The following is a 14,861-nucleotide window of genomic DNA, read 5'->3' as shown; positions in this document are numbered from 1 at the left end:
ACCGCCAGCACCACCAACACCCAACACCACTACCACCACTATTACCACCACCACCACCACCACCACCACCACCGCCACCACCACCAGCACCACCACTATCGCCACCCGGTTACATGTCGGAGGCGGAAAGCAGGGTGTCCACCCCGCCGGACCCACTTGGTGAGGTAAATTTTTAATTTTTCTCGCCGACAATGTACAAAACCGCCCGAAAAAACCGGTTTGACCATGGTCAAAACGCCCAGGAAAAGCGATTTGACCATGGTCAAACCGCCTAGGACAACCGGTTTACCGTGGTCAAACCGCTTTTTCTGGGCGTTTTGACCATGGTCAAACCGCTTTTCCTGGGCGTTTTGACCATGGTCAAACCGGTTTTCTAGGGCGGTTTTGTATTTTTTTTTTTAAAAAACTCTTTACTTTAATTACTATTATTATTATTATTATTATTTCTGTTATTATTATTTCTATTATTATTATTATTACTATTATTATTATTATTATTATTATTATTATTATTATTATTTCTAATATTTTTATTATTATTATTTCTATTATTATTGTTATTATTTCTACTACTATTATTGTTATTTTTATGATAAGTAGAATTAAGTTGTGATCATTGTTGTGATTATTATGTTTTTTATTTCCATTATTATCATGGTTATTATGCTAAATTTCATGTTATTTCTTTGTTTAGGCGTCATTGCCGGATTATGGGGGTGATGGAGTTGACTACAGTGCAGTCTTTATAACGTCAACGATGTTCCCAACTTTTGAAGAGGCCTTTGAATGGGCTCAAAACATCTCTATTGGTTGCGGCTTTTTCCTTACAAAGTCTTCATATAAGACACAACGAGATGGTCGGCCGGTCAAGTATCTGAAGTGCGATCGTGCCCATAGAAATACAGCCGAAGACAGGGATATGGAGAATGTTGTACGAAAAAACACAAAAAGAAAGGGTATCAAATGTCCTTTTCGGATCAAGATCACATGTGTGGTAGATGATCTTGGGTGGCAAATAATTCCTGTATCTGGTTTGCATGGCATGCACAACCACCCTATGATGGTTTATCGAGAGGGTCATAGACAAGTGAGTGGTTTAAGTCCGGCTGCGAAGCAATTGGTTCGACAAATGAGTTCAGCATGTGCAAAACCTAGTAACATAATGGCAGCTGTGAAAGATGCGTATCCCAATGAGAACCCTAACATGAGGCACATCTATAATTTCAGAAGTCGTTTAAGGGTTGATGATAGTGAAGGGAGAGATGTCGTAAACCAGTTTCTTCACTTGGCCAACGAGCACAAGTACGTTAGTTGGGTAGCTGCTGACCCCGACACACGTGTTGTCACCCATGCCTTTATGGCACATCCAGAGATGGCGAATATGTTGCGGACTTATCCACATGTCATAGGGATGGATTCCACATACAAGACAAACAGGTACAACATGGCGTTCTTCGAGATTGTTGGGGTCACACCGACAAACCAAAACTTTTTGATCGGGTATGCTTTAATGAAGACAGAGTCTTATGAGAGTTACAAGTGGGTGTTGGAGAAATTGAAGCTGTATATGGGTTTTGAAGTGACTCCTACTGCGATTCTAACTGATCGAGAGTTGGGACTGTTGAAGGCGGTGAAAGAGGTATTCCCAGACATAGCTCACTTGTTATGTAGATGGCATATCAACAAAGATGTGTTGGCCAAGGTATATCATTTGTGTAAGAAAGATATGGTGTTAGCTGAGAAATTTAGAAATGGGAGGTGGTCAAAACTCATGAATGCAACAACTGAGGCTGAGTATGAATTTGAGTTGCGTCAAATGAGGGATACTTGGGGAAGATCATGGCGTACCGTTGTGGATTATGTGGAAAAAACTTGGCTTGTACACAAGGAGAAGTTTATCCTGGCATGGACGAATCAGGTGTTGCACTTTGGCAACGTTAACACGTGTAGGGTGGAGAGCCAACATTCTGTGCTTAAACAATGGCTCGGTAGTTCCAGAGGGTCGTTGGATTCAATATTCAGTCGTGTGCACCGCGCCACAGAGGGTCTGCTTATTGGAATTCGTCATCATTTGGAGGACTCCAGACGACGAATTGGAGTGGAGTATAGGGGCATGCCGTTGCACAATCTCAGTGGCCATATGTCCTTCCACGGTCTCAAAATTCTGAAGCATGAGGTGACCAGGATGAGAGAGTTATCTGATGATGTGTACGAGCGATGTGGTTGTGCGTTGTTGATGACACACGGCCTACCATGTGCTTGTACCATATATACCTCGATTCAGGGTGGCACGGGTTTATATTTGGATCAGGTCCATCCTTTTTGGAAGACTCTCGTCATTGGGGATGGTGTAGGCATTCATACTTTTGCTGATGAGTCGGAACAGGATACTGCACAATTTAGATCCCTAGTTGATGAGGTTCTACAACGCGACCCCGGTTTTGTGCGGAGTGTGAACCGAGTGTTGTTTGCGGAGCTTCACCCTGAAGAAGGAGATTACGAAGAACCTGAGATAAACGAGACAACCAGGGGTCGACCACAAGGCCAGCAGTGGTCTTCGAGCACATTCCGAGCAGTCGTAGTCGTGGTCGTGGTCGTGGGCGAAGTCGTGGTAGAAGCAGGGGTCGTTCTACATCCAACTCCGGTCGTGGAATATCAAATGAATCTGTAAACATGAGGACGCCACCTGGTATAAATTGTTATTATTATTAATATTTTTGTACATTACGTAATGAATGGCGAATTGTAATTAATGCGTTGATGATGTATTTACAGGTAATCAGATGAACATCGACGAGTTTTTGTACGTCGATTGGTTTCCAAATGTCATGTTGCCGTATTTGGAAGGATGGGTAGACCCTATCGGTGATGGCAACTGCGGATTTCGTTGTGTTGCAGAATTCTTTTGGGGTAACCAGGAGGAATGGATATTGGCCAGGACTGTGATTGCGAATGAGATAACCAGGCATCCTAACGTCTACTCTCACATTTACGGTGATCAATTGGAAAATGAGGTTCGTCGTATCACGTGGACTGGTGGTAGGTGCACAGGCGACCATTGGATGGCAGTGTTTCAAGACTTGTTCCCGATCGCAAATCTGTTCAACGCTGTCATTATGCTATTCGGTACAGGCATTGATGGTGTAGGTGTGTATCCATGCATCACTGTGTTACCGTGGAGTGCCCCGTCCACTTCCACGGGCCCGAGTAGGGAGCTTGCACTACTAACGGTGGGGAACTATCACTACGTGCGGTTGCAAATGTCTCCTAATTTCCCTGTTCCCCCAATAGCCGGATTTTGGTATGACGTTCGTGAATTTAGCGTCCAAGATTGGGACCAACGATATGCAAGTAGGATAGCAACATGGCATAATATTAATAGAAATTCTACTTGTAATTAAAAACGCAATTTAAATTCCAGTTTTAATTAGTTTTTAATTACAATTTTAGTTATAATTAAAAATTACATTAAATTCTATTACATTCTCATCATTGCATCCCACGCCGCAATAAGCTCCTGGGCCTCAACCACTGTTGGGGTGACCTCACCGCCCGTGTCTGCAATGAATCGCCGAATCACATGCATGGAACGACCCATCCACTGCAAAATACAAAGCAAATAATCATAACGTATAATATTTTGTACAATAATAAAATAATACAATGATGCACTTCATAAAATACTTACGTAATCAGTGTTCGTCCTCTCTGGAACTGCCGGAGGGGCTAGTTCCGCAGTATCGCAGATAAGCCGAGGATGGGAGTACGTAAAAAACCATGGCAAATAGTCAGGTGAGCATGTGGGAATCTCATCTAGTAGAGGTGGATGGACATGCAAGCCGAGACAGCAGCTCCCAGGACCGAACTTCTTCCATAAGACCTGACCCCGAAAAGTGACGCTGTACGACCGGACATTAGCAGGTCTATACGCCTCGTCAGGGACAAAACCAGGGAGCGGTATCCCCTGCACGTGACCAAGTTGCCGTAAGACCCTGTCTGGGTTATACGGCTCGACGATGTCCCGACACTGTATACAGCCCATGTAAGTGGTCCTCGGGACGTCCTGCGCAGGGGTGAGAGAGTAGGGCCGCCAGTTAACCTGCATATGCAATAACAATAAGAATGTTACGTTACATGACAACACGTTAAACAATATTACACATTTAATAAAACAATAACCATACCTCAGCATCAGTCATCTGATCAAGTCGGGCCCGAAATGATGCGAGTCGGTGCTCATCCCTGGACTGTGCTCTAGTATCCCACATCGAGGCACGAGCCTCACCAGGCTGTACCACCAAAGCTCCCTGACATGGCCGAAAGGATGGGAAGTACTCATATATCCATGCCTGGAGAAGCGTGAGACAACCACCAATGGCCTTACACTCAACACGGGAGGCGATACCCAACTGACGATAAAGGAAAGCAAGTGCAGCTGACCCCCAAGAGTAACGGTCAAGATCGTCAGTAGACTTCTTCAACTCCAAAATGCAGGAGGGAAGAAGGCGGTTACCACTCTTGTCAACGAATAAGGTGCTACCGAAGAGTGTAACAAAGAAAGCCATGAACTGAACGTCGGGAACCCGATCCAACAACTTGCACCGCTCATAAATGGTAGTCACCGCAACAGCACCGTTTTCCCAAACTGCTCTTGGTTTCACCAACAGCTCATCCCTACTCAACCCCAGCAACTCCTGAAAATCAGCCTGAAGAGACGCACTGTCGCTGACCATGTCCACCAAGTCCCCGTCAACGGGGATCCCAAGAATGTAAGCGACGTCGTGTAGCATGATGGTCATCTCACCAAAAGGGAGGTGAAAAGTGTTCGTATCCGGCTGCCACCGTTCAACGAACGCAGAGATCAGAGGCCAATCAATGTGGGAATGCATGATAGACGGCAAGTGTCGTAGTCCAGTGACACTAACGCGCTCACGTAAATCAGCACTCAACTCTGTCTCCCACTCCTGCAGCGACTTGCACCACTGAATCCTACAGTGGCACCTCAACGGCTCACGATCCTGTCCGACCCAAATACGTGACGCAATATGAGCCGCGTAGCTGGGAATAAGACTCCCATCAACTGGACCCCCCGGCATCGCCTCCTGAACAAGCCAAGTAGTATCCGCGTCTCGAGCAGCACGAGACCTACGAGTACGGCCAGTGCTTGTACTCGCACTACTAGAAGCCACAAACCTCCCTCCTCTACCTTGCATGACGAAAACCCCTGATGGCGCCTCCTCGTGCTCGCCTCCTGCGGAAGTCGAGGCATCCTCCATGTAGTCATGATCAGGATCATAATCGTACATGTCATCATCCGCCGCTCGAGAAGCTGCCCTCTCCCTCCTAACAGAAGCATCAACACCTCGAGATCGTGTATGTCGAGGACCTGATCCTTCGACATGTGTGAACTCGATGTTTAACCTCCTCATGTTTCGTGGCTGTCATTTAATTAATAAATGTAATTGGTATACGATTCAATAAATTTAATATATATAGAAATATAAATGCAATTACTTTTTTTTATCTAATTTCCTAAATATAATGCTATTAATATATAAACTAAAATTTACCAAATATATTAATTAAACTCAACGTAAAATATAAAACTATACTAGTTGATTATCTAAACATACACCTAATTATTTTAAAATTCAAATACACAAATACATTATTTTATTTCTAAACATAAATTTAATAAAGCTACACATATAAAAAAACAAACATATACAATATCATTTTTTTCCTAAACATATAATTAATAAAGCTAAACATATACGAACATATTATTTAATTTCTTATACATAAAACGTGAACTTAAATTAAACAAATATATATAATTAATATTTTTTAAAATTATACATAAAACGTGAACTTCAAATAAATATTTTTTTTTTACTAAACAAATATTAAAATTAATCTAAACAATTAATAAACAAATATATTATTAGTATAAATTTAAATTAAAAAAAAATAATAATTTAAATTCCAGTGCTCAAACCGCTCAAGATATCCGGTTTGACCATGGTCAAACCGCCCAGTGAAAACGGTTGACCGTGGCCAAACCGGATATCCTGGGCGGTTTGACCATGGTCAAAACGCCCATGAAATCCGTTTCGACCACGGTCAAACCGCCCAGGGAATCCGGTTTGGCCACGGTCAACCGTTTTCACTGGGCGGTTTGACCATGGTCAAACCGGATATCTTGAGCGGTTTGACCATGGGTAAACCGCCTATTTTGGGCGATTCGGTCAAGCGTTAAAAAAAAACCGAACCTGCTCCTCCGGCACGCCGTCTTCCTCCCTCGACCGTCCGACGTTCTTCGTCCTCGGCATCTTGGCGGTTCTCCGGTGGTGTTTTTGGGTGCTTGTGGTGGTGGTGGTAAGGGGGTTGGGTGTTGGTGAAAGTGGTGGTGGTTTTTTGTTTTTTTGGTTTGAAGGGAGTTGAAGAGAATGGTTTAGGGTAGAGTGGTTCAAGGGTAGAGTGGTAATTTCGTTGTAATTTTGCGGGCGTTTTGAGTAATTTACGGGCGTCAAATAGCAGTTCACTTTTTAAATAATTCGACCTTTATACCTAATCCGCTCTCAATGGTCCCAACCGGTTAACTAATTTGTTATAACAAGTTACCTACTACGTGTCGGCTTGCGATTGGTCGATAATTTTTAAAAAAACAAATTAAAAAAGATTAATTTTTTTAAGAAAAAAATTTCAAAAAATTAATCAATTATTTTGAAAAAGCCCCCACCAACCCTAGCCACCCTCACCACCGCCGTCTGTTCCCGCCGGCCAGATACCGGACTTCCCTTCCCCGCAGCGTCGACCACCCAGACCCCCTCCCCGCCTCCTCACCCCTTCCTCTGAACCACCAACTTCCATCCCACCGCCATGAAAACCCAATAGAACCAGCCCCCAACCTCGAAAACCCCTTCTCCGTCCAATTCCCGGCCCCTTCCCATTCCCCTATTCTGAAAACCCTAGTTCCCGCCCTCAAAAATCCCTGTTTCGATATCGGCAAATCTCCCCTTCCCCTATTCTGATTCTGGTCTCCTTCCCCTAATTTCAGTGGCTCGAGTTTGACCTCCCTTGCATTCCCCCGCCACGATTTAGGCAGTCCCTCACTTTCCTCTCCTCAATTTCGGCCGCCCAAACTACCCACCATAGCGACGGCAAGGACGCAAGCTCCGATCTGTTGGTTGCTGCAATTCAACGAGTATCTGTGGTGGCTGGGGCTAGTGTAGGTGGTGGTTGGCTGGCTGGCGCTGTTGTTTTTTTTTTTTTCAATTTTTGTTTAATTTAAAATTTTAGACAAATTGTATGTTGACACATGTACTTTTAACCCAAAAAAATAATTATTACCTTTTTAACCGGTCACTGGTCACTTAGGACCATTGGGAGTGGATTTGGTATAAAGGTCGGATTATTTAAAAATAATCGAAAGGTGGGATTATTTTGGGCGGATGAGTCAAATGTCGGATTATTCCCGGCAATTTTTCCTTGGAATAATGTTACTAATACTTGGGAAACATATCATACAAAACCAAATGATAAGTGTGACCATTATGCAGTCTGTGGTGCATTTGGTATATGTAATCTTGTAACTTCTGTTCAATGTCAGTGTCTAAAAGGTTATGTGCCAAAGTCCCACACTGATTGGTATGAAAGGGAGCAGTTTAGGGATGGGTGCGTTCGCAGTGGCCCATCAAACTGCAGCATTAACAATGGGTTTATAAAGTATTCTAATGTCAAACTGCCTGACACAAGATCTGCTTGGTATAATATAACCATGACCTTGAAGGAATGCAAGAACAAGTGCTTGCAGAACTGCTCTTGTACAGCTTATGCATCTTTAAACCTCAAAGATCAAGGAAGTGGCTGCTTGCTTTAGTTTGGTGCTTTAATGGACATAAAAGATCTCAATGGCCCTGGACAAGATCTTTACGTAAGGGCGGCCTCTGACTCTGGTAAGAACCTGTTACTAGTTCTGTTTCTTAAACCTGTTTTCTTTCTTTTTCAGTTGAAACTAAATAGTACGGATTTCTTATCTTTCCAGTTCCACCTTGAAGGCTTGAACACTTGATTATTCTTCCCTTACATTGTTTTATTGATTTCTTATCTTTTGGTCACAGGATTCTTTAAAACAAGAAAAGTTAGGCAAGACAGCAACAACAACAACAACGACAAAGACAGAGAGAAGTCTGAGCTGCCAATATTTGCCTTCAGTGTGGTAGAGCAAGCTACCAATTCCTTCTCACAAAAAAGCAAGCTTGGAGAAGGCGGCTTTGGGCCTGTCTACAACTCTACAAGGTATCAAGTTCAGTAATTTACTTTGTTCCATAATTGTTTAAGAAGGTGCAGCCACATACAAGTGTACAACCAAAAAAAATTGTTAGACACCAATATTAACATGAAGAGGAAACTGGATGATCAATATATGTTTGGCAAATATCCTTATTGTATGGAATAGAAATCTTCTATATCATTTCATTTGGACATGTAAGACTTATTTTTCCTTATCTCAAAATGCAAGCCCCCAAAGACACAGACACACACCAATGGTCATTTCATGTCCACTGAAAGTGTTGCTTAGGCATACGGCTATCTCCAAATTTTTGTGGAATGTTAGCGTTACACCATCACATCCTCCATATAATCTCCTTAGTTTAAATTCTTATTTTGTTATACTTGGTGAAAAATTGATTACAGCGTACCTTACTTGAATACTTCATTACCAATACTCGTGTCATATTCTTCACACTCATACATGTATATGACACTTTGACCTTTCATTTTATTGAATTTACTAAAATATGGTCGAGTCAGACACTTGGACATGTACGCCCAAGTCTCAACCTTACTAACTATAGCTATAAGCCTTCTTATTGAAACTAAACAACCTACATTTCATCTTTAGGACATTTAATTGAACTGAGCTTGAGTCTTACTGTTCGTGTTCTTATAAACAACAATTTCTTGAACATTGCACTGGTGATTAGGCGTGATGGTAAAAAAGATCCGTTGGCAATTTGGCATGATTCTAGACTAAATTACAATTTTTAAACAGAAAATTAAATGAAATTTATTAGTTACCAACAGCAGTATAGATTTATAAAAGAAAATGTTAGTATATGCCTTATGTTTTAACTACCACCTATATTCTGTAATATGTATGCATAGTTCCTACTATCAAACATTTATCTTTCCTACATGGTGAACCACATAAACTTTTGTTGTTCTTTGTTATTGTTCTTCTTTTACTATTCTCATATTCGTAACAATTATACATAACTAACCCTAAAATGGACGGAGTAATATATTAGGAGGTTGATCAGGTCCAATCAAGTGTAAAAATACTATGGACTTAATCAAGTCTAAAGGACACAGTGACATACCCCTTAATCTACTTTCAATATACTAATCATTCATTTATACTTTTGTTTTATTTCAAAAGTTATAATATAATTTTCCTAATTCAGATTTTAGATTCCACATCTAATTTTTTTCACTAGAGGTATTACAGTTAACAAGATTTTGCATGATGTACAAGCAACTACTCATCTACAATACTTTCAAATTTGGAATTAAAAAATTCTCCCTCGGTTTCATATTATTCTTTCAACTTCCTGTTTTCATCTGATCTTGTAAGTTCTTCCTACTTTTGAGCATACATATTACGGAGTACATTGTCTTATCATTCAGTCTACGTTTTGAGGCTATTTTTCCTATTACATTGTCTTTTTCATTGAAAGATAATGACAATAATGAATGTACTTCGTAAGACTTTGTCTAGCTTGATTATTAGATGACCAGAGTGAAGGTGTGAAGTGAGAAAAGGAATTTGAAAATGAAATAAATTAAGAAAATAAAATCTCGATGCCCAGATTTACACTCTCCTATAGAGATACCGTATTAAATGACCAACTCAACCAAAAACTTAAACTAATGGTTGAGGCCCAGGAATATGTTTTATACTCTATTATTTATTAATTTATTTATTATTGGTTCTTTAAAGCATAAAGAACGGCATAATATAAAACATATTTGGGTCCTACTTATATGATAGTTTTGGGTCAACGATCAACCAATGGCTATGCTTAAAAATATTATGTAACAGAAGAAACGGTTGACTTTTATATCTTATATATATATGTCTGTTGTGATGAACATTCAAGCGCTTAAGTTTGTAGAAAAAAATAATTATTTCAGGACTTATCAAAGATTAAATTTGTGAATTTAATATGTATGAGCTTGATAATAAACATATTCAGTCAAAGTTTCAAAGGGTTGAATAACTAAGTGGATCAATTAAAGCATGTAATTAATTGTTCTATAAGGCTGTATTAGCTTTACATTGTTTCACACTTAAATTTAAAGGGAGATGATCACTAAACATGGTATAGTTCTTATCTGGTTTCTTGGGTCTTTAATCATTACTTGTGTTGCTGTAGATACAATTACTCTTGGTCAATCCATTCGAGATGGAAATATCTCTGAAACATTAGTGTCTGCTGGTGGAAATTTCGAGCTGGGATTTATTTCAGGTACTAATGGAAGGAGATATCTCGGAATTTGGTTCAAGAAAATTCCAATTTCGAATGTTGTTTGGATTGCCAATCGAAAAGCACCTATATCGGATTCTTCTGGTGTTCTTCAGCTTACCAACAGATCTGTTCTCGTACTTTCCAATGGTTCAGGAGGAGGAGTCTTGTGGTCTACTAATACGACAAAATCAGTAAAGAACCCAATTGCGCAGATTTTGGATGATGGAAATTTGGTTGTAAGAGATCGAAATGATGACAGCCCTGATAATTTTTTATGGCAAAGTTTTGACTATCCTTGTGATACTATGCTGCCTGGAATGAAGTTGGGAAGGGATGTTGTTACCGGGTTTGATCGGTTTCTAACAGCATGGAAAAGTAGTGTGGATCCTTCTCCTGGGAGCTATACATATCAGATGGATCCCCATGGATATCCTCAGCCATTTGTTTTTAAAGATTCTTCTATTGAGCTGTTCCGAGATGGTCCATGGAATGGTTACTGGTTCTCTGGGACCCCTTTGTTACCAGATGACACCAGGGCTGAGTTCTTCTTGAATGACAAAGAGATGTACTTTACCTATGAAACGGGTGACGTCCCTACTAGGAGGACTTTGGATATAAATGGCAACATTTTGCGTCTTAATTGGAATAATGTTACTAATACTTGGGAAACATATCATACAAAACCAAATGATAAGTGTGACCATTATGCAGTCTGTGGCGAATTTGGTATATGTAGTCTTGTAACTTCTGTTCAATGTCACTGTCTGAAAGGGTTTGTGCCAAAGTCCCACATTGATTGGTATGATAGGGAGCAGTTTAGGGATGGATGTGTTCGTAGTGGCCCATTAAACTGCAGCATTAACAATGGGTTTATAAAGTATTCTGATGTCAAACTGCCTGATACAAGATCTGCTTGGTATAATACAACAATGACACTGAAGGAATGCAAGTTTAAATGCTTGCAGAACTGCTCCTGTACAGCTTATGCATCTTTAAACCTCAAAGATCAAGAAAGCGGCTGCTTGCTTTGGTTTGGTGCTTTGATGGATGTAAAAGATCTCAATGGCCCTGGACAAGATCTTTACGTAAGGGCGGCCTCTGACTCTGGTAAGAACCTGTTACTAGTTCTGTTTCTTAAACCTGTTTTCTTTCTTTTTCAGTTGAAACTAAATAGTACGGATTATATGTATTTTGTTTCTGATAAGAATTTTGCCTGTGTTCCTGATACCGTATATTTTTTTGCAAACATTACATTTGGTATCATTTTGAGAATTTCAATAGTTAATCTCTTGTAAATTTCAGAATTTTTAAGTGACTGTGTTGTTCTTTTTGTAGGTGATCGGAAAAAAGTAATTTGGATAGCAATAGGCTCCAGTTTGTTGGCTGTCCTGCTTATATGTGGCACAATGATCTTTGTTCTACGGAAGAAAAGGATGGAGGAGAGGAAACGAAGTCAGTGTGAAATTTTTGCTGTTTCTTCATATATAAAGCACAACCGATTTTAGAAAGTTCATCCAGTACTGCGATTTTGAACTGATAATTAATTCTTTGTTGCATAACAAGCAAGCTCTGACATATTCTCTAAAAATAAGTAGATGCCAATGTAGAATATAAAAAATAAAAAACTTTCCTGAAGGCTTAAACCCTTGATTATTTTTTTTCCTTTTTATAGTTTTATTAATTTCTTATTTTTTTGGCCACAGGATTCTTTGAAACAAGAAAAGTTAAAAAAGACAGCAACAACAACAGTAGCAACAACAACAACAACAAAGACAAAGAGAAGTCTGAGCTGCCAATATTTGCCTTCAGTGTCGTAGAGCAAGCTACCAATTCCTTCTCACAAAAAAGCAAGCTTGGAGAAGGCGGCTTTGGACCTGTCTACAAGGTATCAAGTTCGGTTATTTACTTTGCTCTATAATTGTTTAAGAAGGTGCAGGTACATGTACAAGTGTACAGAAAAAGGTAATGTCAGACACCAATACTAACATGAAGAGGAAAATGGATGATCAATATCTGTTTGGCAAACATCCTTATTGACTGGAATACAAATCTTCTTTAATTACTTCGTTTTCTTGAGATAGTGTGAATTAGACAGGTTTTACTTTAATTTCAGTGTACAGATTTTGATTGCCCCGTCTAATATTTTCCCAGGGATTGTTGGTTACTGGAGAAGAAATAGCAGTGAAAAGGCTTTCAAAAAAATCAAGACAAGGATTGAATGAATTTAAGAATGAGGCCTTATTTATTGCTAGGCTTCAGCATCGCAATCTTGTGAGGCTTATCGGATGCTGTGTTGAAGCAGAAGAAAGGATTTTAATCTATGAATACATGCCCAATAAAAGCTTGGACCGCTTCATATTTGGTTTGGATCTCTCTAGACTTCACAACAATGCTTATTTTGTTACTTCATTACAAGTTTTCATCTACTACATGTTGAATAATTTAGTTTGTACACCAAAAACTGGCAGTGTTTTTCCTGGAACTGAAGGCTTTAGATTAAAGCATTGACATATATTGTAAAGAAACCTAGGCATGTTTGAAATCATTTTAGTTTACTGCTGCCATCATTGGCAATGGACAATGTATAGAAATGCTTAAAGTGGTGGTCTATTTGCAGGTGAAACGAGCAAATTCATATTGGATTGGACAAAGCGTTTTGAGATAATCAAGGGGATTGCTCGTGGTCTACTTTATCTTCACGAAGACTCTAGATTGAGAATTGTTCATCGAGATCTTAAGGCAAGCAATGTATTACTTGATTTTGAGATGAACCCCAAAATTTCAGATTTTGGCCTTGCTAGAAGTTTTGATGGAAACGATTGTGAAGCAATGACTACTAGTGTAGTTGGAACATAGTAAAACTCTTAACTCACTTTACACTATTTCACTTTAAGCTAGTAGTGGTTTCTTGATCATCTGTTAATATTTCCATTTGCTTGTGACAGCGGTTATATGCCTCCTGAATACGTTATTGATGGGGTATTTTCAGTGAAATCTGATGTCTACAGCTTTGGAGTTTTGGTACTGGAGATTCTTTCTGGCAAGAGAAATAGAGGTTTTAATCATTCGGATCACCAACACAATCTTGTTGGACATGTAAGATCAGTCAATCTTTCGCTTCTTATTTTCTTACCGTTTCTAGTGAAATATACAGAATACAGTCTTTCAAGCTTTTGTCATACAAAATGTGCATTCTTTCCCATTTGCATTTTTAGGATCAAGACAGGACTGTTGGCTTTGTACAACTTTTTTGGAAATATTATTTTACACCGGCAATTATCAAATCAAGTTTATCATATTCAAGTACAACCTAATTATAACAAGTCTTTGAAGCTCTTCCCAATGAAATTTTACTCATTTCAATCAAAATCAGTACTGAACTTTTTATGGTTTTACAGCCCAAAAAAACTATGCTTAAATGGTTTTTAATGTATTAAACTGGTTTTTACTTAAATGAACTGATTGATGGAACATTTCTTTATAAGTTCAAAACCATTCTTAACTTGATTTTGTCTATGTTTTGTAGACTTGGATGCTTTTCAGAGACAGCAAGACTTTGGACATTGTGGAACCATTAATCTGGAACCCAAAATACGAATATGAAATGCAACGATCGATACACTTAGGCTTGTTGTGCGTTCAACAGCATCCAGAAGATAGGCCAATCATGTCTTTTGTTACAGCCATGTTAAGTGGAGATAGCAAATTGCCTGAACCTAAAGAACCTGGCTTTTACTTTGAAAGGATTATGCCGCAATATTCTGTTTCAAGCACCCCTCATTCAAGCACTCATAATGAAATTACTATGACTTTGTTTTCTGGAAGGTAGAGTTAATCTTAATCATAATCATATTGTTAAGCCGGTGTGACCCTGCTAAGTACTTGGGTTTTTTACTGGTTATTTAAGCTTCGAGAAATTAATTATGTATAAACGTGTGATGTTAATGACTTGCAATCACAGTTATTGCTCAAGAGCTCTAAGACAGGATATAAAATGTATAGATTTCTACCATAATACTTGAAATTTCAAGATGGCTCATGCACAATTTATCCACCTTAAACATATCACATTTTTTCCTAGCTCTACTTTTCCTGGTGGGTAAAAATTTGGGTCCATTACTTTAAACTTTTTTTTTATTATTATTACACAATTAATCTGAACTCTTTTCGAACAAGGGTTGGATAAAAGTAAGAGTTCTTTTAATTTCAAAAGCCGAAAAAATTGAGTTTGCTGTATCATACTGTCGATCATTGACAAATAACTGTTGATCAGAAATTTTTCTGACCTTTACTTGACAGAGAAAATTGACAGAGGCAAGATGGTAT

The 14,861-nt window shown here is 39.2% G+C and overlaps 2 protein-coding genes across 2 annotated transcripts; both read left to right on the top strand.

Moving 5' to 3' along the window:
- Nucleotides 1–2,655: 2,655 nt before the first annotated feature.
- On the top strand, nucleotides 2,656–3,497 carry LOC145587901 (uncharacterized). Its single transcript, XM_081644563.1, has 2 exons — nucleotides 2,656–2,689; nucleotides 2,776–3,497. Exons 1-2 carry the CDS (start codon nucleotides 2,674–2,676, stop codon nucleotides 3,399–3,401), a joined length of 642 nt encoding a protein of 213 aa, XP_081500689.1. The 5' UTR covers nucleotides 2,656–2,673; the 3' UTR covers nucleotides 3,402–3,497.
- Nucleotides 3,498–7,894: 4,397 nt separating this feature from the next.
- On the top strand, nucleotides 7,895–14,538 carry LOC145588916 (G-type lectin S-receptor-like serine/threonine-protein kinase At4g27290). The gene is made up of 9 exons (XM_081645505.1): nucleotides 7,895–7,958; nucleotides 8,124–8,301; nucleotides 10,369–11,642; nucleotides 11,871–11,987; nucleotides 12,269–12,420; nucleotides 12,687–12,897; nucleotides 13,153–13,390; nucleotides 13,481–13,631; nucleotides 14,062–14,538. Exons 1-9 carry the CDS (start codon nucleotides 7,895–7,897, stop codon nucleotides 14,362–14,364), a joined length of 2,688 nt encoding a protein of 895 aa, XP_081501631.1. The 3' UTR covers nucleotides 14,365–14,538.
- Nucleotides 14,539–14,861: the final 323 nt, after the last annotated feature.

This window comes from Chenopodium album, chromosome 17 (genome assembly GCF_948465745.1).
Source record: "Chenopodium album chromosome 17, dcCheAlbu1.1, whole genome shotgun sequence".
NCBI lineage: Eukaryota > Viridiplantae > Streptophyta > Magnoliopsida > Caryophyllales > Amaranthaceae > Chenopodium > Chenopodium album.
Note: the sequence above shows the minus strand (reverse complement) of the source record. Positions and strands in the feature narration are given on the sequence as shown.

Excerpts from the sequence above, each read along its gene's own strand:
- LOC145588916 (XM_081645505.1), top strand. The coding sequence starts at position 7,895 with ATGGACATAAAAGATCTCAATGGCCCTGGACAAGATCTTTACGTAAGG. Across the intron at positions 8,302-10,368 it reads CCTGTCTACAACTCTACAAG|GGAGATGATCACTAAACATG; the intron begins GTATCAAGTTCA and ends TTAAATTTAAAG. Across the intron at positions 11,643-11,870 it reads AAGGGCGGCCTCTGACTCTG|GTGATCGGAAAAAAGTAATT; the intron begins GTAAGAACCTGT and ends TTCTTTTTGTAG.